Below are 25,618 nucleotides of genomic sequence, written 5' to 3' on the forward strand. Positions count from 1 at the left end.
GGCATGTAGAAGGTCCCAGGTTCAATCCCCAGCATCTCCACTTAAAAGTACCAGGTAGTAGATGATGCAAAAGACACCCTGGAGAGCTGCTGCCAGTCTGGTCTCGCTGGACCAGGGGGTCTGACTCGGTATAAGGCAGCTTCATGTGATCAGGGGCCAGAGACTGCAATGAGATCCTGGTGTAAACTCTGTTCCCGCAGCCTCCTCCTAAAAATGCATTAGTCTTATTTTTTTATTATTTATATTCCACCTTTCTCGCTGAGACTCAAGACCGATTACATAGTATAAGCCAATACTATCAACACATCTGGGACACTGAATAAAGAATACAATAGGATAAGGACAGCAGAAATTTGAAAACAAGCAAAAATCTGATACAGAGCTGAAAAACAATGCTGACCCAAAACAAACACATTGATACAAGTTGTTAAACAGCACAAAACTATCCAGTAGGGGCATACTTATAGCCTGGGCTTTTTTTCAGCTGGAACGCGGGGGAACGGAGTTCCGGAACCTCTTGAAAACAGTCACATGGCCGGTGGCCCCGCCCCCTGATCTCCAGACAGAGGGGAGTTGAGATTGCCCTCCGCGCCGCCAAGCGGCGCGGAGGGCAATCTAAACTCCCCTCTGTCTGGAGATCAGGGGGCGGGGCCACCGGCCATGTGACTGTTTCTCCGAGGGCAACCCACTGAGTTCCGCCACCTCTTTCCCCCAGAAAAAAACCCTGCTTATAGCAACAGACAGTACCCAGTAGTCTAGTCTATAGTCCTTATCCCTGAACCACAGCATCTCTCTGAACCATTTTCTTACAGCCTGTTGGCTGTGTAAGAAAGCACTTCTAAATAATTCAGTCTGGCACAGTTTGCAAAAAACTAGGAGAGTGGAAGCTCTTCAGCTGGACCGCTCTATAAGCCGGGAGCCACCACAGAGAATGCACTGCTGATTTTGCCCATTGGCAGGGTGGACACCTGCAGAAGGCCCTGTTCAGATGAGTAAAGGTGCCGTGGTGGGAGCATAGGGAGAGAGGTGGTCGTGCCAATATGAGGGACCAAGGCCATGAAGGGCTTTGATAGCCAGTACCCTGATCTGAGCCTGGTTACTGATGGTTATCTAGTGAAGTAACAATGCTATTAGTTGTTACGGCAAGTTAATCCTTCCCCTGACACAGGAGTCTGCTGCCCATAAGCTCCAGAAGCCGATGTCTGCGTTTCTTTTCTTCTCAGCCTTTTAAGGCCCCGGATTCAAGTTTTCCCATAAACTTACTCTGCAGACATAGGCAAAGTGCCCTTCTCTCAGCCTCAGACTTCTCTATTCGCCTGCGGCAGAGGATGACAACACTGGCCCTACCCTAAAGGCCTTCTGGAAAGAGCAAAACCACCTAGAAGGTTGCCGACTCCAGCCTGGGAAATTCCTGGAGATATTGAAGTGGTGCCTGTGGAGGAGAGGAAGCTCCGAAGAGGTGCAAGGCCATTCCGAAGCTGCCATTTCCTCCAGGGGAACCGATCGCTAATCCGGAGATCAGTTGTTACTCTGGGAGACCCCGCTTGGAGGTTGGCAACCTTAACTGTGTTAAACGCAGGAACAGAAGGGCGAGTCGGCCTTTCTGCATGGCCACCCCTTGGTTCCAAAACAAACCAAAACAAATTTAAAGCTTACCACCCTGGACCACAGCAGGCAAACAGCTGGAACCACCACAGCAAAGCCACGCAACCACTGAGCCCTGGGCAGCTTTGACCCAGAAGCAAGGCCCAGTTCAGTCGACAGGGTAAGCATTTTCCTATGAAAAAATGCACAGGACTGCATGGCTTAATCAAGGTAGGTTATTAATTAACGGGGTCAAGTCATTGTTACCGGAAAACAAAACCACAAACTAAATAAGGTTGCATCCAAACTTGGACAAAGGCCTGCCTAGAAACTTAAAAACGTCCACATTTGAGCGTGCTCTTCCTCTAAGGAGCTCGAAGCAGTATATGGGCATCTCCCCCTCTGCTCCGGATTTTAACTTCATGACAATCCTGCAAGGTCAAGAGTGACTGGACCAAGGTCACCCAACAAGCTTCATGCTCAAGGAAGGGTTCTAACCCAGGGTCTGCCCCCGTTTGACTCTAACCACTACACATACTGCTTCATAAGCATTTCTGAGTAACAGTTTCCAGCAACCAACTGCAGCCCATGCCGCCTTCTGTTTCCATGCAGCTGCAGCAGCCCTTGCAGCCCTAAATGCGACCTGTTTCTCACTGTTAGGTGCGAGGCTGATTACTTAAAACTAAAACCAGCGGAATTAACCAAGCTGCTCAACAACAGGGCTATTCTCTTCCTACTGGGTGCAAATTCCAGAGGGCTTGCCGGGTTAGACTGCGGCAGCCCCCCAAACAATCAAAAAGATCCTTGGGTCATCTTAAAGATTAACAAATTTATTGTGGAACCCATTTTGGCAAACCGGCACCTACTTCGCCAGATGCACGGAGAGTTGCGTCAACCCTGTTTATGCAGCTTATTTTATTTGCCTGGGACAGAAGATCACACAGTGAGGCAGGAGATCACAAGACATATTCTCAGTCACCTAAGAGATCCTCCAGGCTTTCGGCTTGAAGGAATCAGGGCCTTTGGAAACCTTGCACTCTCGCAATCTCACTGGCAGTAGTAATTCTGGCCTGCTGCAGGGATTACCAAGAATGTTAAACACAATCCTTGAAGTGTGGCATTTGCTGTTACTGACACTCTCGCAAACCAGAGGCCGTTCTCTGGCCAGGGGCACCAATGAACAATTAATCTGATGGCAATGACAGGTTGCTGGCATAAACCAGCTTTTGAGTCAGCCAACTGCTGACTTTCACTTCCGAAAAAGAGGGCTCCAGGAAGGAGTCCTTCTCAGCACACCGCACACAAATGCTCCAGGTCAGCATTCTTGTAGAGGCAGAGCAAGCCTTGAGGCAAATTCCCAACAACCAAGGATGCTATACTCTACTTTCCAAAAAATACCTCTGGCATCTGCCAATTTTCTTCTCACTCATTGTTCCGTGGAGAAAGGTTTTGTTTTTACGTGCTCCTGACCATGTGCAGAGTGTCTCACGATAAAGAATGCTCTCTCACCCCTCTGATTTGGGCTGCATGCCAGCATGAGAAATTGTGGCCAGAACAAGTTCCTGGAAGCTTCAGGAGCATACGGCAATAACTCAGCTCCGCTTCATTGCACTACACTGGACCAGCAATTATAAAAAAATCGGTATAAGGAAAAGCTAAAAGGATCTTTTTAGTTCAGAAAAAAAGTGATCAAAAATCAGGAGACATATGGTATTGCGTACCAAGTTATGAATGGTATACAGGTTAACTCATTGGTCGAGTGGATCATCTGGGACAGGTTAAAGACCTTGCTTCTCCGCTAATTTCTGAAACAGCCTACCACAACCAATGGCAAAGGACTTTGAGAAAAACTGAAAACTAGGCATGCGGGGCAGGGTTAGAAGCCACCCAGACAACTAACAAGAACCTCCGCAGTCAGGTGTAGTATACCTTAGCAAAGCTGGGAGGCAAGGAACAGAAGAGGTTGCATATAAGCTCCCCAGAGCCAGCTGGAAAGAGAGTACAGGACTAGATAGCTTTTATCTTAGGGTCCCAGATCTTGCTCAGCCTCCCTCCAGAGCACCAGCTGGCCTGCACCGCTCTCTTGTCCTCCGGTTTACTCTCACAACTACCCTTTATTAGCAGGCGATGCTGAAAGTAAGCAACAGCCTCAGGGCCACTCAGGCCAGTTTCATGGATGGAGAATTTGAACTTGGGTCTCCCGGCTCCGTTAAGGACAGGACGTTTTGGAGGTCTTTCATTCACAGGGTTGCCATAGGTCGACTTGACGGCACATAACAAACAACATGCTACTGCACCAGTCTGATCCAACACCCCCCTCCCCCCGGATAGCAGAATCCAGTAGCACCTTTCAGACTAACCAACTTTATTGTAGCATAAGCTTTCGAGAGCCACAGCTCCCTTCGTCGGATGCTACTCTTTTGCTATTTTACTATTTTGCTGCAACAGACTAACAGGGCTAATTCCTCTGGATCCTCCCTGGATAGACGCCGCCAGCCCTTCCTGCTCCCCGCTGGCCGCGATTTCTCCTTACCGACTAAGTGCCAGGATTTCCTCCGGCCGTAGCGTCCGCAGCCGCCGGCCTGGTCGGCCTCGTAGCCCACCAGGGGCGTGCAGATGCCGTCGGCCACTTGCCCCGCCAGCAGGAGCGCCCCCGCGTGGCGGCTGCTGTAGCCCAAGACGGAGTGGAAATAGACCAGCAAGTAGGTGAACCACATCGAGGCGCACAAATCGTTCAGGAAGTGGCCCACCGCGTAGCTCAGGCGGACCCGGAGGGCCAGCGGCTCGTCCATGCTCGCCGGGAGCCGAAGAGGGGGGCTCCAGTCCCGTCCCGTCCCCGCGGTTCACAGCCTGCCCCGGCGCCCGGGAGCACCAGCCCGGCGTAAAAACGCACCAGCGGGGCGCATCAGCTCGGGCGCGGCGGACAAGCGCGGAGGGCGGGCCCCGCCGAGAGGCGGAGGAGAGCCGGCGCCACCGGGAACATCTGCCGAGCCATGCCCCGCAGACCGGCTTTTATGGCCTCGCAGGAACCCCCACGCTGGCGGGGCAGGGAAGCCGGCTCAGCGGCGCCCCCAGCCGGCCAGGAGCGGCGCCCGGCCCCCTGCGCGCCGCCGCCGCCGCCCCTTTCCCTGCTCCAGCGGGCAAAGGCGGGCGGGAGCCAATGCGCGGCCTCGAGGGCGGGGGAAACTACCGGCGCGGGCGGAGTTCCTGCAGCCCGCCGCTCGGCCTCCGCTCCTTCCCGGTTCCCGAAGCGTTGCGGTCAAATCGAAGGCAGGAGGTTCTGTTTCCGAGCTGGGTTCAAAGCCGTGCGGCTTACTCGGAAGTAACTCCCACTGAGTGCAATGTGTTGCGAGAGTAGTGCCGCTTGCAACGGCTAAGGTTGCCAACCTCCAGGTGGGGGCTGGACATCTCCCACAATAACAACGAATCCCCAGGCTGCAGGGATCAGTTCCCCTGTGGGGATGGCTGCTTTGAAGGGTGGACTCTATGGCATTATACCTCTTTAGGGTCCCTCCCCTTCCCAAAGCCCACGTTCCATAGGCTCAACCCCCAAATCTCCTGGAATTTCCCAACCCGGAGTTGGCAACCCTGAGCCAGCTGTAGGGATGGCAGTTGACCAAGAGGCAAAACAAACCTAGCTGTGCTTTCCCCTATAATAACAGCTTGCCCTGCAGAGATCAGCTGGTGACTTCAGGGTGCAGAGAGCAATTTAGCACCTGCCAATCAAGCTGCAGTGAAAGGCACAGGAGCAAAGGAATGCTGAGAACTTGGTAACCTTCAGCACCCCAACACAGACAGCCATTCTGCATTCCCGTCTGGGTCCAGCTGACTAGTTCTTAGGTTGCTGGTCTCCTAGGTGCTGGGAGCTGGGCTTTCCCTTCCTTCTTTTAGCCTCACAACCACAACAAGATTGGGCTGTAAGCCCCTGATTGGCTCCAAATTGCCCAGGGAGCATCATAGCACCATGGTCACCAAGATCCTAATCTAACACTAACCGTCACACCACAGTGGCCTTGGTTACACTTCTAGCCAGCCTAGCCCTTGCCCAAGTGGCAAGAAGTGTCTTCAGCACCCTCTCCAATTCTTCGCTTCAAATTCTTTATCGAATGTTGTCTGTTGCCCACATCTTTGACGCCCAGGTTGCATGCAAGATGCATCTCTGTCCTCAAAGCAATCCATTTGCACCACAGTATCTGTTCGAGCAACATCCAAACACATCCACAAATTGGCTGAGATGCTTTATAATCTCGGGAACTTTGAGATTTCTTTCTGGCATGCAGGGTATCCCAAGCATTTGGATGCAGCACACAGGCTGTTTGTTCAAAGCCGGATTTGTGCACGAGCTAAATAAGCTACAACTTACAGCCTCAGATTAGGAGGGGCCTCTAAATACAAAAAAATTACTAACAATGACTGAATTACCTTGGCAGGGGGAGCAAGGCTATAGAGCCTCTTAAACTGGACATAGTTGAGAGTCTTGGTCCAGCTTAATCTGGTGCTGGGTTCATTGAATGGGCACTTTGGTGCACGCTTTCCAACAAACCCGCCCCCCCCCAGCTGCCCCCAAACAAACTTTAATTCCAGACAGGCCAGCGTTAGCAGCTTTGCAAATGAAGAGCAATTGTTTGCCGTTTATTTTCTCTCTTGGTGAGACAGTTGAGTAGGCAGACCATTCCCTGCCCTGAACCTGGCACCCAGACAATTTTAGGAATATGCCTCCTGGGTTGGGCTAAAGGTCAGTCTAGTCACCCTCTTTCCCACAGTAGTCAATCGGATGTCCTGGAAGGTCCGCCACAGGCACAAGGAGACTCCCCCCCTATTGCTGCTTCCAGGCAATCAGCAGAGATATACTACCTCTGAACAAGGAAGTTCTGTTTAGCCAGGGCTTTTCTTCTGGGAAAAGAGGTGGTGGAACTCAGTGGGTTGCCAGCACAGGGGGCAACTCCTGGCGGGAGGTGGTGCCCCTGGTACCACATGTGCCCGCGCAAAGTGTGCACATGCTTCCGGGACCGCACAATGACGTCACTTTGTGTCAGCTGGAACAAGGGAGGAGTTTTTAAAGGTTTAATTGGCCCTCAGTGAAAATGGTCACATGGCCGGTGGCCCCTTCCCCTGATCTCCAGACAGAGGGGAGTTGAGATTGCCCTCCGCGCTGCTCTCAACTCCCCTCTGTCTGGAGATCAGGGGAAGGGGCCACCGGCCATGTGACCATTTTCAAGAAGTGCTGGAACTCCGTCCCACCAGGTTCCAGCTGAAAAAAAGCTCTGTGTTTAGCTATTCTGTCTGCTAGCCATCTCCACGAATTTGCTGAACCCACTTTTCAAACCATCTGAGTGACTGGTACACCCTGGGACAGGGAGTCCCACATGTTTGTGATGCATTGCATCATTCGAAGCTTTTCTGTTCCTGAATCTGCCGTCCATTAACTTCGTTGGCAATTCTAGTGCTTTGGGAGAAGGACAGAAAGTTCTCTTCATCTTGGCTTTCTCCATATCATGTATAATTTTATACTGAGTATGGCTATCGCCATTGTTTGGGTTGCCCAAGAAGAAGCCTCATTTGAATAGACATTTCATGTCCTGGGAAGTCAGGCATTGTTAATCTCACTCACCATCACATAGCCCAGGGAAGGGCGGATAACGCAATTCTAATGCTGCAGCTCAACCAGTCTGGGCTTGTATTCTTGTCTTGGTGGGAGCATGGCCATTCATCTTGCAGAGCCAGTGTGGTATAGCACAGGCTAAGATCTGGGAGGGCCAGGTTGGAATCACTTCTCTGCTTGCTGAGTGGCCTCGGGCAGATTGGACTAGGGTATTGAATGTGGCAGCTAGATTGCAGGTAGTAGTTAGCGCAAATGTACCTGGCCAGCGTCAGCCTCTTCTTTTAGGTGAATAGCCATGTTGGCCTGCAGGAGAACAGCAGGATTTGAGTCCAGTGGCACCTTAGAGACCAACAGGATGGTCAGAGCGTCAGCTTTTGAGAGTCAGAGCTCCCTTCTTCAGATATCTGACTCTTGAAAGCTTATATCCTGAAAATCTTGTATAATAATAACTGCACTTATATAACACCCTTCTGGACAGATTAGTGCTCCACTCATAGTGGTGAACAAAGTCATGTTTTTATTATCCCCACAATACAGCTGAGGAGCTGGGCTGAGAAGAGTGGCTCACCCAAGGCCATCTGCTGAGCTCATGGCAGTAGAGAGATTTGGACCAGCAGAGTGCTGATTTGCAGCCCAACCACAGGTGCCATTGGATTCAAATCCCACCAGCCTCTTCTTTGCAGCTCAGTATTGTTCAGAATGTTGCTGAGGACCGCCGAAGCCCCAAACAGTTTGAAACCCAGATTTTAAAAAACTGAACTTTTTCAAAGGCTTTTAATAACATTCATTCATAACATTCAATTTATATATCTTCCTTCAGAACAATTTAATGCCCACTCAGAGAGGTTTACGAAGTGTGTTATTATCCTCACAACAATCCCCCTGTGAGGTGGGTGGGGTTGAGAGAGCTCTGAGAGAGCTGTGACTGACCCAAGGTCACCCAGCTGGCTTCAAGTGGAGGAGGGGGGAATCAAACCCGGCTCTCCAGATTAGAGTCCTGCCGCTCTTAACCACTACACCAAACTGGCTCTCGTGTGGTTTCAACCCACAAGCAAGTGAGCAGGGGACTAGAAATGAGGCTTTCTCTGTCACAGTCCCTCAGTTATGGGAGCGCTGCTCTTTACCTGGCTCTTGATTTTTTTCAGGTTTTAGCTTTTCTCCCAGGTTGCTGGTGGAGGTTTCTCACACTTTTGGGCCCCAAGGGATGCTCGGCTTTCTTTGGATTTTTCTTTATGGTGTGAGGCTTTAATTCCTCACTCCGCTTACGGATTTAAAAAATTTTCATCAGTTTAGGCTTATTATTTATTGTTCTAGAATAATTTTTTACTTTGTACATGACCGAGGATTCATCTGGTTTGTTGGATGTGGTGGTGAATTGTTGGAAAGTGCCTTGAAAGCCTTGTTGGGCAGGAGCTGTGAGAAAAAACCGTTTTCAAGAGACCAATCCGGAAGTGAAAACTGATAAAGAGGAGATGGTTGGTGGTTGTGGCCTTTGTTAATCAGCACGGTTTGCACTGGCTATTCCTTTCCTAAATGCCATGACCTTAAGTTTGTAAGTATTTTATGAAACAGAGGAAGGCAACCTAAAATCACCACTGTGAGAGAAAGACCCAAAGATAGGGAAATCCAGGCAAAAACGGTTCTGAAGTGGGAAGCTGTCCAGCCGTTCTTCCCTTTCATTCAAATCCAAGTGCAAAGTCCCAGAAGATCAAAGCTGTACGCAAGCCCCAGCACGGCCAGTTCTGACAGGGTGAACCCGACTGCAACTTCCGATCAAGAAAACTCTTAGCATCTGTTTTTTTCTAAACAATGCCCACGCACTCTCTCCTCATGTGCTCCTCCCCACTGGGACCTCATGTGCTGCAGGCGTCTGAGCCAGCTTTAGCAACTGGACCAGAACAGTTTCCTTGAAACTTAATGTTTAACTCCATGTCTATTTGCACGAGGGATCTTATCATGGAAAAACAGCTAGAGTTTACAACTCATTCTGTGGCACTTACTAGCAGGATAAGTGCCATTGGAAAGGGTCTGTGCATGCTAACAGTGTGTTTCCAAAGTTTTAAAACGTGGACAGCCTTGCGCTTCAAAATACAGAGCAAACTTGGACTGCTAGAGTCAGGGGGGCGAGCTGACCCCTTTGATACTTCTAAGTAGCGATCCTCACCAATAAGGTGCTTGGAAATGGTGTGGTGCTGTTTCTCCCAAGCCAGGACCCCCTTCCATATGGATGTGCGGACGGCGGGTTCTCAGTTGAAAATGAGCAGTATTTCAAGCATGTTAAGTAGGCAGGTAACCGGTAGCCATTGTCAGCGTGTGCTCAGAACTGACTGAATTGTCAGGGTTGGTGGGAATTCTGCTTTTCTCAGCAAAGTTACAATGGAGAAAAGGGGAAATAAGAGTCATGCATACCTACAGGACCGTCTCCCTCACTCCCCTCTGTCTGGAGATCAGGGGGTGGGGCTACTGGCCATGTGACCATTTTCGCTGAGGGCGATTTAAACTTTAAAAAACTCCGTTCCAGCTGACCCAAAGTGACATCATTGTGCCGTCCTGAGTTCCACCACTGAATTCCACCACCTCTTTTACCAGAAAAAAAGCCCTGTGCCTAGCTATTCTCTGTTAAGATTTCTGTCACCTTCCTTGAAGAATTTAGGAAACCCAACCCAGCCTGGTCTCCAGCAACTGAACAAAACTAATCATTTCCCCTCAAAAACGTGTCACCAGAGTTCTGTGGCCATAGAACCTCCCGTGGCAGAGCCCCTGCTCATGACACCCCCTTCTATTTTCCCTGCCCTCCTCCCATCTTGTGTTCCCCGACAGGGTCCCCATCAGCTTCCCTCCTTCCTCTACAAGCCATTCTTGTCTTTACATTTCAGCCGACCATTTCTAGGGCTCCTGTTGATGTTCAGATATTGGCGTCTCTCCGATATTCATCACTTCAGAGATGGGGGGAGGCAGGTGAGATCTTGGATCTGGGCTACTGTAATCTGTCTTGGGATGACTCTTCTAGCATGCAATACTCATGTGTCAACCTGCACAGAAACAGGCTGGAAGTAGCTCTTTGGAGCCACCTCCCGAAGAATATTAAACATTAAAAACCTCTATAATGGAGGCTACCTGCTATATCTCTTCACGAGTCACGGCGCTCTGATTTGGCCACCTTCTAATCAGCCTGCAATGGGTGCAAGTGATTCTATCTCATCTCCACATCAGGTGTGACTGGAGCATTCAGACACTCTTGATGTAGAGGTTTAGCCGATTACAAACCCTCAAAGGAGATCTTTCCATCTCTGTATGAGTACAAGACTCTAGTATGTATGTATCTTCTAAGAAGCCATTTGCGTCTCTGTACAATTCACTGCTCTTCCTACAGACTATCTCATGTAAGTATGAATCTTCTCTATATGACAGAAGGCTTATTCTGTCTCTGTACAGAGCTCATTTATGTATAAGCAGCAAGAAGGCTCGTTGTGTGAAAAATACAAGGGACTCTAGAAAACTGATTTGGCAGGCCCTCTCCCAGGGGCAAGCAGGCGCTTCGCAGTGGCCTGGCGGCCAGAGCAGGAGGGTGCTGATGGGAGGTGGGTGGAGAAGTGCTTAGGCCGTTGATATGGCGCACCCCTGCCAGCAGCGAGCGGGCGCTTCACAATGGCCTCAAGGCCAGAGTCGTCGGCAATGCGCCTGCACAAGGATAAAAAGTGAGTCATCGCCAATATGGCTTGCCTTTTATATAGTAAGATTCTTCTCTGTATGAGTCACTGTCATTCATACATAGATAAGGAGCATGTATGTATGAAAGGATCTCTGCATGAATAACTGACACTTCATATAAGTATGGTTTTTCTTTGTACAAGAGGAAAGCCTCCATATGAGTCACAGCTATAGGCTTGCTTCTTCCCACACAGCTATGTTTGTTGTGTGTTTCTTGCTTCTCCAATGTTATAAAACAAGCACACAGAATGTGGTATTTGGAACTGACAACATATAACTTCTTGAATATATCAAGCATATTTCTAGTTCTTGGGACCAGAAAGAAATTCTGGAGTAGCTTATATGGAGATAGCAGGAGCTCAAGTTTTAACCTAGAAACCCCTCATTCTAGATTAGACTCTTTTGTATAAGGTCTAGTGTTATGGCTTTACCAACACACAGAAATAAAGAGCTGAAAAGCAGAGCAAAATCAAGCGGCATTTGATTATGTGGCTTTTATTTAACAGTGTGTTCCCCAACTTTCCAACAGACAAGCATCAGGAATCCACTTTACTCTTCCCTCCCAAAATCAGAAGACTAGATTTTAAAAAATGTTTTCCACAATCAAGACAAAGAAAAGAAGAAAAGCAAGGATATCAAGGCACTTGAGTTTTTAAAAGTAGTCCTTTCCACAGTGGCAAGTCAATGGAGTTGGATTAGCCGGACTAGATTGCCACATGCCCTCAAGATGCCTACTGGACTTTTAGGGAGAAATTTCTCCAGATCTACTTTTCACTTCAAGAGACTGCAGAGAGAAGAGAAAAGGGACCTTCTGAAATTCTCTCTTCTATCCCCTGGTGGCAGGACAGGAAGACTTCCATGTGTCCATGCCCATCTGGCCCAGGAATTAGCTGGGGGGAAAGAGCCCTCTTTGAAGGGCCAAGGGTCATAAATGGGTTGAACAGGGTTGGCCAAAGTGGAGACGGTGGCACCATGCAAATGGAGTGACATCAGAGCAGGTGCTGCCTACCTATCCCTCATTCTCCATCCCAAAATGCCCTTCACAGGTTTGTCTGTTTATCATCATCTCCTCTCTGTTCAGCAGACTGGAAAGTCCCTTCCTCCACTTCCATGGCAATGTTGTCATAAATATTTGGAGTCGTCCTGGGAAAAGAAAGACAGACTAGGGGTGATTTGGAAGTTGTCTTCCCTACTCTTTTGACACCAAATTCTTTGAGGAAATGGAACCCACAATTATGTACTTCTTGTGCCTTTTCCTGTTTTCCCTACCCTGGATTCCACCCCACCATAGAATATGACACTTTCCCCCACCTTATTTGTCCTCAGTTAAGTTGGCACAATATGCTATGTAAAAATGAAGTATAGATGGGTTACATCCATCCCGAATGTGTGCAAATTAATCTACGAAACCAATAGCAAAAAAGCAGAGGACCGAAAAAGCAAACAAAAATAATTAATCAATATTTTTTTTAAAAAACCATTAAAGTGGAACTAATTCACCCATCCTTGCAGGACACTGGTCATTCCTGAGGCCCTTTGGGGAGCAGAGGGGTCTCTACACTCACAAGTGAAGAAGACCACAGGTTGGGTGAGGGACATTAGGAAATCACTGGTGCCACACACAGTAGCTGGCAGAATAATGTTGGGAGAGTTTTTAATCACAATACTTACCTCAGATCAACATTTTTTTCTTGTGTCTCTTCAGTATCCCTGCCAACAGAATAAGATCAGTAAAGAGGAGAGACATAGAGAAAAACGAGGGAGCAAGCCCACCCACCTCCAACAGGTTAGCATCCAACCCAGGCTGGACACACACACATTTTGAACATTTCAGGTCTCCTTACACAATCCACAAGGTTCCTGACAACAAGTGTCTCTTTTATGACCCTCTATCATGCCTCAGGTGAGGTGAGCCACCTTACGCTGCCACCACTCTGGGATTCAGGGTCCCTTGGGAAGGCCCGAGTACCCTCCCACCCCTTCTGACCACCGTAGCTTGGCCAATAAACAGGCGTGAGGACCCAGCAGAGTAACAACAAACAAAAGGATTTATTTACAAGAAGGTCAGTTAATATCAAACAAACAAGCAAACAAGAAGCAAGGTGCATTAGCAGCAATAGATGGGTAAAAACAAAATAAACAGAAGGCCCTAGCGCAACTGAACTCCCTGTCCCTCTGCCTGCCAGGCCTGTCTTCTCACCCCTCCCAGACTTATATAGCACTAGCCCCCTGTGTTCTGATTGGCCAAAAAGGGCGCCAAAATGGCTTACATGCTCCTGGGAATTGTAGGCAGACCTACTCCCACTGCTAACAAGCTTCTGAGGCCTTGCTAGGCCTTCCTGGCACAGCCAGATCATGACACCCTCTAAGGGCAAAACTAGATGTGACTACAGCCTCACGGCTGCCAGAAGATGGAGCCACCATTTTAAGGTGATTTAAAAATGCCGCAAAGCAAGGACGCGATCACCACAGAATAGTGGGCCGAGGTGTTCTTTTCCTCCTTCCCCACAGTGTCTTATCATGCTGAAAAGGCTGCCCCCTCCATGGCTGTTTCAGCACTTGAAAAGGTGCAGGGGGCAGGCAAGAGAGCCAAGCTGCTGGATCAATCAGGAGTGGGCACTTACAGCACTTTTAATTTACCTTAAAATGGTAGTGGCACGCCTCACGTGCTGTAGCATAGTGGTTAAGGGGTTGGATTGGGAATCAGCTCTCTGCTGGTTCAACTCCTGCATGAGCTCAGCAGCTGTTCTTGGGCGAGCCATTCCTCTCAGCCCAGCTCCCCAGCTGTATTGTGTGGATAATGATAACACTGACTTTCTTCACCGCTCTGAGTAGGGCACTAATCTGTCTAGAAGAGCAGTATATAAGCATAGTTTATTATTATAAGAGTGCTCCTGTAGCATAGTGGTTAAGTGCTTGGGTTGGGAATCAGCACTCTGCTGGTTCGACTCCCGTGACTGCTATCAGCTCAGCAGGTGGCCCTGGGCAAGCCACTCCTCTTAGCCTCAGCTGTGTTGTGGGGATAACACTAACTTTGTTCACCGCTCCGAGTGGGGCACTAATATATCCAGAAGAGTGGTATATGAGCACAATTACTACTACTACTTTAGCCTTAAGATGGAAAGAACAGAAAAATCACCCTCTCCTTGCATAAAGATTTTTATTGTTTCCGCTGATTGATAAGGAAACTGCTTGGCAAACCAGAGCCGAAAGAATAATACTCTGGTTTTACATTTTTAGCATCTAATGTAGACATGTAGCAAGAGAGAAATCACATACAGTTAGTTAAACTTTTTTAAAGTGCTGTTCCTTTTATGGAAGACAATGTTTTGAGTCCTAAAATTAAGACTTCTGGCAGGTATAGCAAACAATTCCCCTCAACATCTCTAGTTACCATATAAACCACTGGTAATTAGACAGTAGTTAAAATGATGGCACCATCCACTGGCTAACATTAAGTGAAGCAAAACAAAATCTCAGTGGCACCGTAAAGACGAACATCATTTAGGCCTTTTCGCAGGGGCAATTTTTGCTGCATTTGAACTAGGGCTTTTTTTCAGCAGGAACGCGGGGGAATGGAGTTCCGGAACCTCTTGAAAATGGTCACATGGCCGGTGGCCCCGCCCCCGAATCTCCAGACAGAGGGGAGTTGAGGTTGCCCTCCGCAATCTCAACTCCCCTCTGTCTGGAGATCAGGGGGTGGGGCCACCAGCCATGTGACCATTTTCTCCGAGGGCAACCCAGTGAGTTCCCAGAAAAAAAGCCCTGATTTGAACCCATACCTCTTTGGGTTTTCTTCCAAATGATTAACTTCTCCTTCAGATTTCAATGTGCCGTTTCTGAATTTTCTGTTTGTGCTTTTTGTGCATGGAGAGAAAACTTGGAAAAGAACCTTGAAACACCACATTGAAATCTGAAGAGGGAGTTAATAGTTTGGAATTTGGAAGAAAACCCAAAGAGGTATGGAGCCAAATGAAGCAAAAATCGCCCCTGCAAAAAAGGTCTTATTTCATTATTAGTCCTGGGCTATTGTTGTATTTTGCTATGACAGACTGACACAGCTACCCCTTTGCAATTAACATTCATCGCAGACAAACAGGAATTGCTTAAGTCTGATCAGTTCTTAGGAGAAAGCCAGAGGCAGGCCCAAAAGCAGCCAGTTACAGAAGATGAGGCAGACACACAGGTTGTGCAGCATGTAAAGAGATCCTTAGTCCTCCTTGCAGGGTTTCAAGGTCTTCCCTGAGGACTGGAAGCCTGAGAGCCAAGCTACAAGAGATGAATTGCACGAGGAGGAGCATGTGAAGGAAGTTGCAGTGTTAGCTGGGAAGCTGAGTTTTAAAAGAGATCGGGAGGCTTTGTCAGTTTCCCCTCTCTACAGAGCCAGGGAGATCCCTGCTCAGAGGGTTTACTAATTTCCTCTTTGCCTCCAGAAGGCTCTGTCAGGTTCACCTCCCCTTCTAGGAGGCCAAAAGGAAATAAACAAAACCTCTGAGCAGAGATCTGCCTGGCTGTCTAGAAAGGGGAAATTGCCAAAACCTTCCGATTCTTTTCAAACTCAGCTTCCCAGCTAACATTGCGACTTCCTTCACGTGCTCCTCCTCAAGTAATTTGTCTCTTGTAGTTTAGCTCTAAATATTTGGTTTGAAAAGGGGTTTATTCACTGTTTGGGAAGAAAGTGGAGTTGGATATCCCAAGCCTTCAGAGGCTAGCCCTGGTGTGTGTGTGTATACCAACACCCTTTTGTCCTTTAGCTCCACCTACTTTGCCCACATCCCTCCCTTAAAGAACCAGGCCTTCCAAGACAATGTATAGCCAAGGTTGTGTGTACTCTTTGTTTAAAAAAGCAAAAAATAAATTTATTAAATTCCAGGCCCTAACACTTATGATTTCAGGATAACCAGTTCTACCTCCCTTTTTCATTGGATAAATTTCTTGCAGTCTCAGGCTTGCTATGTATCTGGATTCACAAATTACATAGCAAAAAAACGTGGATATATGTTGAGCTACAGCTGAGCCTAGCTTTCCAATGAGTCTTCACATTCATGTGTTTGCAAACATGTACTTGCCTCATTCACACATGAACACACACAAATACACACGAAGCAGCCTTATACTAAATCAGACCCTCGTGCCAGCATAGTCAATATTGTCTACTCAGACATCAAGAGCTCTGGCCTACTGCCAGATTCCTTAACTGGAGACGCCAGGAATTGAACCTGAGACCTTCTGCAGGCAAAGCAGATGCTCTGCCACAGAGGCATGGCTCTTCGCCACAATTCCTCTTGGCTCCCCATACATCATCAACACACTTTTTTGAGGGAGGGGGAAATCAGTAGTATGAATTGAGACAGTTGGAGCCATGAGCTGAAATGTCTTCCTGGACTCACAACAACAACAACAACAACATTCGATTTATATACTGCCTTTCAGGACAAAACACCCACTCAGAGAGGTTTACAAAGTGTGTTATTATTATCCTCATGACAATCACCCTGTGAGGTGGATAGAGCTGAGAGAGCTCTGGAGAGCTGTGACTGACCCAAGGTTCACCCAGCTGGCTTCAAGTGGAGGAGTGGGGAATCAAACCCGGCTCTCTGGATTAGAGTCCTGCGCTCTTAACCACTACACCAAACCGGGTCTCTGAGGAATGTGGCACAATCTCCCAATAATTAATAAAATTATTTTTTTTTTTTGAAAATTTTTTTATTGGGTTAGGATCAAATGTTTACACATTACAGTCAATATTCCCATTTCCCAATTTCTAACCCCCTCCCTTTCCCCCCCATTTTGTTGACTTCCAACAGTTTTCCAACCCTTTATCCCTTTTCCCTTACTCTTTATATATTCCTCTATCTAGCAAATATATATTCTCCCTTTATTCTAAGCAATACTTCTTTAACTATTTTTAATACTCTGTACCCTGCCTATGAGTCCCTTTTTCCATAATGGATAAACAATTTATCCCATTTTTCATTATTTCACTTTCAAATATTTCTATATATCATAAACTATGTAAACCATACATTCATATAAATCAATCAGTTTAACTTATACTCTATATGTTATTCTATTCTTATTCTATGTCATTATTTCTTCTTCTTTCTATTTTAATTATATTTGTTTACATTAGTATTTCTATTCCCCTTCAATCATAAGTCTGTATATGATATCAATCAAATAATTAATAAAATTATTGAAATGCTTTCCCTGGCTTCTGAGATTTCAGCAGGTTATTTAGTTTGCTACACTGCGTCTTTTAGGCGGGTTAAGCGTCTTTTAGGCGTGTTAAGCGATGAGATAGAAATATTCATATAAATGAATAAGATTGACAGCCTCAAGGACTAGAAACTTGGGTCTGTTTTTAAAATGAAAACCAGAATTCCCAGCACTTCAGTCCACAATGATACATTTGGAACATCTGCTCTTACAGGATCACAACACGTTTCAAGCCTTGCCTACAGATGTAACGCTCTACTCTCTTTAAATGCTGGAGCTCTGTCATTCTCCATCCCTTTAATTAAAGCATATATCTGGATTGATATATCTTGATTGATCCAGATTGATATCCAGATTCTAGACTGATGAGAATTTAAATCAAGGAAATGGTGCCGGGAGAGGGCATGCAAACAAATTTCGTCACCATACTCTTGTGGTTTGAAAACTCCCGCTTCTGACATGGGCCCTTCCTGCTTAGGATGAAATCTTCTTACAAAATTTCTAATGAAATTTAACCCCAGTATTCCCTCGAAAATGGTCACCTGTTTTTGCAACAGGTGCCTCAAAGAAGCAAACAAATTAGAAATAGGAGCGACAAAAATGGGTGACACAGAAAGGTTTACAGGCAGAAGTAGAAAGCAGCAGATTCACACCACCTTAGTGAGGACTGGGAAGGAAAGGACTTACTTCTTTTTGGAGCAGAAGAACCGATTGATGAGGGATGCCATGAAAATCACACACAGGAAGCACATGACGGCCGTCAGCCCCACCAGCCATGGCTGCAGAGTATTCGAGCCGGCTGTAGTTCCACTCACAGCCCCTGCCAGCATCAGACAGTGGGGTTATGGGTGAGCTCTGGGGCCCCTGCATCACCTCAAAGCTTCATTTGAACCAAAATGCAGTGGGACACAGGAAATGCAGTAATAATCGGCTACCCCTGAGCATGTCTGGAGGGCATCTCCATCCTCATGGGGGGTGCTCTTAGAGTGTGGGGCCCAGGACCTTTAAATCATAAAAAAGAACTGGGCCTCCATAAACAAGTAGTAGGTTAGCAGAGTAGCATCAGTTGCTCTGCTGCTGAGAAAACATGATAGGTGTTTGGAGCTTGCAGGCTGGTATGTTGAGAGAGGAAATAAACTTACACTTAGATTTAGAAAAGAAATTTATCTGAATTTCAGTAAAGCTTTTGATAAGGTCCCCCATGACATTCTGATGGAAAAACTGGAAGGCTGTGGACTGGACTATAGGATAGTTCGGTGGATAGGGAACTGGTTAGAGGACTGCACCCAAAGAGTGGTGGTCAACGGCATTTCATCAGATTGGAGGGAGGTGTCCAGTGGGGTGCCGCAGGGCTCGGTTTTGGGCCCGGTACTTTTCAACATTTTTATCAATTATCTGGATGAGGGAGTGAAAGGGCTGCTCATTAAATTTGCTGATGATACCAAATTGGGAGGAGTAGCAAACACCCAAGAAGATAGAATTAAAATTCAATAAGACCTGAATACTCTGGAGAAGTGGGCAGCTGTGAATAGGATGCAATTCAACAAAGACAATTGCACAGTATTACATCTGGGCCACAGAAATGGGAAGCACAAATACTGGATGGGGGATACACTTCTGGGTAGTAGTATATGTGAAAGGGATCTTGGGGTAAGAGTGGACTGTAAACTAAGTATAAGCAGTCAGTGTGATGCGGTGGCAAAGAAGGCTAATTCAATCTTGGGTTGTATCAAAGGGGCCATAGCGTCGAAATTGCAGGAGGTCATAGCCCCTCTCTATACTGCCTTGGTCAGGCCACACCTGGAGTATTGTGTGCAGTTCTGGAGGCCTCACTTCAAAAAGGATGTGGACAAAATCGAGAGGGTGCAGAGGAGAGCGACAAGAATGATCAGGGGTCTGGAGACTGAGCCCTACGAGGAAAGGCTGAGGGCCTTGGGAATGTTTAGTTTGGAGAAGAGGAGATTGAGGGGGGACATGATTGCTCTCTTTAAATATTTGAAAGGCTGTCATTTGGAGGAGGGCAAGGAGCTGTTCCAGTTGGCAGCAGAGGGTAGGACCCAAAGCAATGGGCTTAAATTACATGCACAAAGGTACCAGCTGGATATTAGGAAAAACGTTTTCACGGTCAGAGTAGTTCAAAAGTGGAATCAGCTGCCTAGGGAGGTGGTGAGCTCCCCCTTCACTGGCAGTTTTCAAGAAGAGGCTGGATGAATACTTGTCAGAGATGCTTTAGGCTGATCCTGCACTGGGCAGGGGGTTGGACTAGATGGTCTGTATGGCCCCTTCCAACTCTGCGATTCTATGATTCTATGAAATAAGAGTTCTTTATTATAGGAACTCCATAACCTGATAGGAGAGAGAGATTCCTAGCTACCTGTCTAGTCTAAGGATGGGCATGGATTGCAGGGCAAGCCCTGTATCCGTGGTGCAAGATGCAAGATGGAGAGAAGAGATAGTTGAGTGACAAAGAGAGGAAGAGAAGGATGTTACGAGGAGGAAGTCAGTGGAGTGGAAGAAGATGCATAATGGGAGAGGCTGGAGAACCCCCCAGAAATTCTGGAGCCAGCTCTGAGCAGGTTGTTGAATTGCTGCACAGCTGTGAGTTTCCTTCATCTGATCCCGTACAAGGGGAAAAAACAGTCTGGAGGGGTTCAGCAAAAAGAAACAGCAGCAGGAAACAGGTTAAGAAGTCCCTGCTTCTCTGCCCTTATTCTTTTCTCATATCCTTTGCTTCAATATTCTGAGGCAGATTGCAACCTTCAAGGTGCCCCCCCCCCAATGATCCTTTGAGAAAAGTGCAAATGCCACATTGGTATAGTCAGGGCTTTTTTTCAGCTGGAACATGGTGGAACAGAGTTCCAGCACCTCTTGAAAATGGTCACATGGCAGGTGGCCCCGCCCCCTGATCTCCAGACAGAGGGGAGCTGCGATTGCCCTCCGCACCGAGGGCCATCTAAACTCCCCTCTGTCTTGAGATCAGGGGGCGGGGCCACCTGCCATGTGACCATTTTCTCCGAGGGCAACCCACTGAGTTCCACCACCTCTTTTCCCAGAAAAAAAGCCCTGGGTATAGTCCCTACTAAATGATATTGTCCAAACATGGTGTTTGAAAGAAATAGATTTTCCATCTCTGATAGCAATCCATCACCATGTTCTTTCACAGAACTGCAATTCCCAGGGTTCCTTTGGAAAAGTGAATAACTATTTAAAAGTCTGGGTCTGTAGTATGGATACGTCCATACAGATAATAGTTTTGCCTCCATTGCCCCTCCCTACACGTTTGGTAATGAGAAAAAGGCACATATAGAGAAGCACACATTTCTGGCACATACAAGTTCTGCAATGTGTGGAATCACAGTCCCTCTTCAGCACCAAAGACTGCAACAGCTGATGGGTTGAGCCGAAGGGAGTCTTATTTATTTATCTATTAATATATTAGCCATATTTATGCCCCCACTTTTCAGCACAGCAGATCCTCAAGGAAGTCTGCAAGAGCCAGCGTGGTGCAGAAGTTAAGAGTATGAGATAATGTCTGGGAGTCCCAAGTTCAAATAATTGAATTCTCTGCCATGAATTCAATTGTAGTGAGGGTAACATGGGGAAGGGAAAATGAGGTATGCTGGCCTGATCCCCTTGGAGGATGGCTGAGGGAAAATGCACTAGACAGATAAAAATTTGACATAAAGCATATCAAATCACTATAAAACTGCTCACATTTACAACAGGAGCATTGGGGGAAATATGCAATGTGCTCACTGATTTCTTTGGTCAAACAGGTGGATTACAAAAACCTGTTTTCTGGAAAGGAATGAGCTGCATAGACAACAGTGTCTCCATCATGACATATTCGACTTCCCTGAGGAAAATAAACGATTGCCAGAAGAACTTCTGTTCATTTCCTGATTCCCACCCCCACCCTGGCATGGCGCACTGTACCTTGAGCATGGGAGCAGGGGACAAGGAAGAGTCCCAGAAGGAGGGCCGCTTGCAAGGCTGGCTCCATAGCTCTTTCCAGGCCTGGCACCTCAGGGTCGCTCTTCACTGTCTGTCAAGATAAATCTATCCTTTGTGCTTGCAAGGAAGACAGAGATTTATTTTCCTTCGAGTCTCGACTATGGACTCAAAAAACAAAGGGCACCTGATAACTCTCATTCAAAGGCTAGTGCCAGGCTGTTATCGATTGCCTCTGCCTTCATGTGAGAGTGCCGTGCAACGAGAGCAGTGATTCTCGTGCCCATCGGGGATGGGCAAGTGCCACTGTACCACCTTGGGGGGCACCATGTAATCCAGAACTTTGGAGAGATGAATGAAGGAGACCATCCAGGGATCGGAAGGAGGGGGAGGGATAGGCCCAGGAGGTTAATATGTGCCAGGATAAGCAGTTTTAAAGCAAAGTCTGATCTACTGGGAAATTAATAAGAAACATATTACCCAAATCACTCCACGTTTCGAAGTATGCACATATGAACACGCCCTGCGTATGTAGAACTAAACACGGATCCTGGAGGATCTTTTGGGCCTGTTGTATATCCAACTCTCTGGGCTTCAGTGGAAATAAACTTCCTAAGGAAGATAAAAGAGGAAGGTGCTTAACTAGAAAAACTACTTTATTAGACACAGTAGCAAAGCAAAGTAAAATGGTAGCAATGTAAGGCAGTAAAACGGAACGGTGCAAATAATCAAGACAGTAGCAGTTTGTACTCCAGAAGACCATAAACCATTCACTTTGGTTCTATCATATGCCTTGAATTTTTGTTTTTAGTGTAACTGTCAGGGCTTTTTTTCACCGGGAATGCAGTGGAACGGAGTTCTGGAACCTCTTGAAAATGGTCACATGGCTGCTGGCCCCGCCCCCTGATCTCCAGACAGAGAGGAGTTGAGATTGCCCTCTGTCTGGAGATCAGGGACGGGGCCACCAGCCATGTGACCATTTTCTCCGAGGGCAACCCACTGAGTTCCACCACCTCTTTCCCCAGAAAAAAAGCCCTGGTAACCGTGATATATGATTGGTCAAATGACTGTAAATAAAGAATGAATATTCCATTCACGTTAAGTGATCAGTTGTAGTTACTTTAAACTAATGCCCCCAAACTGTTGCTAGCATGTGCTTTCTCTGTAGTAGCCCTCACCAGCCTGAGGAGGTCAGGAAATCTCCCTCTCTCCTGGCTTTCCGCAAACTATGCAAAACTGAATTATTCAGGAGGGCTTTCTACCCAGATGCAGGGCTGTGTTGTAAGAAGTAGCTCAGAGAGATGCCTTGGTAGAGACAGGGACTATATACTATGCTGTTGGGTACTGTCTGCTGCTGTAGATATGCATCTACTAGTGAGGTTCCACCTTTCTAAACATGCCCTATAAATTAATTATGCTTTGTTCAAAAGACTTCATCTCTGTGCTGAGCTTTATGATTGTTTTCAGTTTTTTTGCTCCCATACCCTATTGTATATGTTTTCACTGAATGGCCGTTTTCACATGCACCCCAGGAGATCGTGCAAACTCACAGCATGAAGCGTCTTCCTAGCATGATCTCCCAGCACAATCCCCCTTAATGGCCCAATGACATCAGAAAAAGGGCCATTAAATGGGATAGTGCTGAGAAATTGCGCTAGGAAGACGCTTTTATGGCGTGAGTTTCGCACGATCTTCCGGGCGCTTCGGAAACCCTTTCTATGCACCTCGATTTTCATGGGTGCAGGTGGGTAAAATATTGCCATGCCATTGCTTGAAACATGTGCAATATTAGGATCGGTGCTGCTATTCGGCCAAATTTCAAGATCTGGCTTCTCATTGGGAATATGGGGTAGCACCACAATGGGTGAAATATTTGGATCCAAGTCCTCCTTGGGAGAGAGGCCAGACTCTGAACTGCCTTTGGAGGGTTCAAACTTTCCTTTGCAGGAGATGCTAATGGGAGATGGGTCTGTGTGTCATGTATGTCTGTACCCATCCATCCATGTCATTGTTCTAGGGGATGCTAATTGCTAATACTGTGTTTTGATTTCAGATTGCAAATGCTACATGCATCATTTTCGTTTCTCTCTCTCCCAGCCTGAGAACACAGCTGTGTAATCTTTCTTTGAAGCTTGCTTTGAAGCTCACCGAAATGACCTTGTAATGTCTGAAATGTTACCATTTATGTTATGCCTCTTTCTGTCTTGTCTAGCTGATGTATAAACTCCAGCAAAAGTTCCCAGACTTCTTCCTGCTCAAAACTGGTGAGTTAGGGAGGAGGGAAATGTTTGAGTACTTAGACCTGTACTTTCCTCAAGCCTCTATTCCTTTCAAGGAAGCTGTACTGCTTAGAGGCTTCCTTGCTTCTAAGTAAACCTATGGACATATATATATATATGGAAATGATCTGATTTCTGAATAAAAAGCCATTTGACCAAGAACCTGTGTCTTGCTGCAATCGTCCAGGGATCTGTGTGCCATATCCTGTCATCCATAGCCTGACACTATGGGCCCGGCTGAGTTGATGAATATGCCTGAGTTCTCGAGGCAGCCAGGTGTCTCTCTCCGGTGAATGCCTGGGGTGACCCATGCTTTAAAAGAGAGACTTTGGTTTATTATCAAAAGGTGGACTCTTGCAAGCCTCATACTGTGCTAGACAGGAAGATCCCGGAGTGCAAAGATACAAGTGTCAGTCCTTGCTCAACAAGCAGTGCTTGTCTACATGCATGTCAGACTGTGGCTTGCTAAAAGTTGCAACTCAGCCTACCTCTTGCAATAAGACAAAAGTCCATTGATTTCAAAAGGCTTTACTGGAGATAAACAACCCTTAGAGTACACATTCCAAGATACACGGATCTTAGCTGAACTAGGAAATTGTTACGAATGCCAAGCAAAGGATGAGGTACAGAATAAGCAGTTCCCTGCAGGCCCCATTCTCCCCCACAGTTCTCAAAACAAACGGCCCGAGGGTGAGAAAGTGAAAGTTTCTCAAGGGTGTCAGAAAGGCAGATATATGTAGACACAACATTCCTCTTCTTTCTGTAAGCTTCCAGCAATTGGATTCCCACCTGCAAAAGAAACACTTAATACACTGACAAGATTAAAATGGAGTCTCTTTGGTTTAAACACAATCAGAACATGACGCATGCATAGAGAGTCCTTCTCTCACGCTCGATGGAAGCAGGGCTCTTGTGCCTCCCAGGGTTGTGGAGGAGGACTTTCTGTTGCTGCAGATTCTTGTGCCACAGTGTCCAGCCAGATGTTCCCAGGATGTTCACAAGCAGGACAAGATGCAGCCCTTTGCTAGAGGTTGTTCCTAGAGTTTGGTATTTAAAAGGTAGACTGCCAAGGAACATGAGTGTTTCTTTAAGTTGTCATGACAGATAGCCATTTGTTGTCATCTCCTCTATAAAGATGCCTAGTCTGTTTGTAATGCCCACTGAACTGATGATCATTGTCTTATCTTGTGGCAGCCAGTTCCATAGGATATATTTTGTAAAGGAGTACTTCCTTTTGTCAGATTTGACCCTACTGCCATTCAATTTATTCAGGTAAACCACCACCACCCCATTCCCAATATTACCAGAAAGGGAGAAAATTGCCCTCTATCCACCTTATACATTATTTTATAAAACTTCGTTATGCCCCTGCTTGGTCATATCTTTCCTAACAAAGACCTTCCCCCATATGTTTAGCCTTTCAACATTAAAAAACGCTCCCAGCTCCTGGACTATTTTGATTGTCCTTTTCTGCCCCCTTTCCAGTCTACGGCATCCTGTGATATGATCTCTTCCTGCATTCTCTGGCTGGCATTGAACAGGGTGTGGGGGCTGAATTCTGATAAGCAATCAAACACTCGAATTTGGACTCTGCTCTTCAAGAAAGCCATAGGAATGAGGCCAACATACCATCCTTAACAACAATTACTTTTTATACGCAATGGCTGGAGCCCATAGATCTGTTCCACGGTGCTTTCCTCCAGCACAGGCACTTTGCAACCCCACCCCATCATTTCAACAAACCCTGTCCCCAATTCCATTTTCCTTTATGCAACTTAAAGTTGCAAACATTTATTTTTGCACAACCTTCTGAGCCAAAAGTTCCTCTCACTTTGAAATATGATTTTTGCATCAATGAAACAAACAGGTTTGGAGCCCCCAAAATAAAAATGAGCAGGGAAAAAAGGCTCAGCTATGAGCACTAACTCCCCTCCCCAAAGGCAAATTGGACTATCCTTTAGAGGTGAGAGGGATGGAGGGAAAATATTTGCTCCTGGTTTATCCTTGTTTTAGTTGCCCGTCATCTCAAGCAAATCTGGAGAGGCAGCATACAGCTTTTCGAAATAAATCATCCTTGCCTAGACTATCTTTATTGGGTTAATTATCTGGTCTCCCTGTAACCGGGCTCAGAGTGGATTACAACATAAATAAATTACAATTAAAACAGCATTAAAAGCATAAAATACAATATAACAGTACATTTGGGCGGCAACCTGTATAGCTTGACCCCCACCAAAAACATTCCATGAGGTGGGAACAGGCAGACCATATT

General features: G+C 46.7%; 2 protein-coding genes across 5 annotated transcripts in view; both read right to left on the bottom strand.

The window, feature by feature from the left end:
* Window positions 1-4,619, bottom strand: part of MFSD12 (major facilitator superfamily domain containing 12) — a 35,671-nt gene extending 31,052 nt beyond the window's left edge. For all 4 annotated transcript variants that reach the window (XR_008597117.1, XM_054981860.1, XM_054981859.1 and 1 more), the window contains exon 1: window positions 4,118-4,619. Coding sequence is in view for 3 of the 4 variants with exons in the window: in XM_054981860.1 (XP_054837835.1) it covers window positions 4,118-4,376 (259 nt within the window). In the remaining variant the exon portion in view is untranslated. The remainder of the gene's footprint in view (window positions 1-4,117) is intronic.
* A 6,753-nt stretch (window positions 4,620-11,372) lies between these two features.
* SMIM24 (small integral membrane protein 24) lies at window positions 11,373-21,408 on the bottom strand. Its single transcript, XM_054980968.1, has 4 exons — window positions 21,053-21,408; window positions 17,804-17,936; window positions 12,569-12,607; window positions 11,373-12,040 (listed from the first exon to the last, which is right to left on the bottom strand). The coding sequence occupies exons 1-4, from the start codon at window positions 21,117-21,119 to the stop codon at window positions 11,938-11,940; spliced, it is 342 nt and encodes a 113-aa protein (XP_054836943.1). The 5' UTR covers window positions 21,120-21,408; the 3' UTR covers window positions 11,373-11,937.
* Window positions 21,409-25,618: the final 4,210 nt, after the last annotated feature.

The sequence above is a fragment of the Eublepharis macularius genome, chromosome 5 (assembly GCF_028583425.1).
Source record: "Eublepharis macularius isolate TG4126 chromosome 5, MPM_Emac_v1.0, whole genome shotgun sequence".
Lineage (NCBI taxonomy): Eukaryota > Metazoa > Chordata > Lepidosauria > Squamata > Eublepharidae > Eublepharis > Eublepharis macularius.

Bases quoted from the DNA above. Each gene is read 5' to 3' on its own strand.
- SMIM24 (XM_054980968.1), bottom strand. From the start codon at position 21,119: ATGGAGCCAGCCTTGCAAGCGGCCCTCCTTCTGGGACTCTTCCTTGTC. The intron at 17,937-21,052 runs GTACAGTGCGCC...TGATGCTGGCAG, and splicing joins CCCCTGCTCCCATGCTCAAG to GGGCTGTGAGTGGAACTACA. The intron at 12,608-17,803 runs GTAAGTCCTTTC...TTCTGTTGGCAG, and splicing joins TTCTTCTGCTCCAAAAAGAA to GGATACTGAAGAGACACAAG.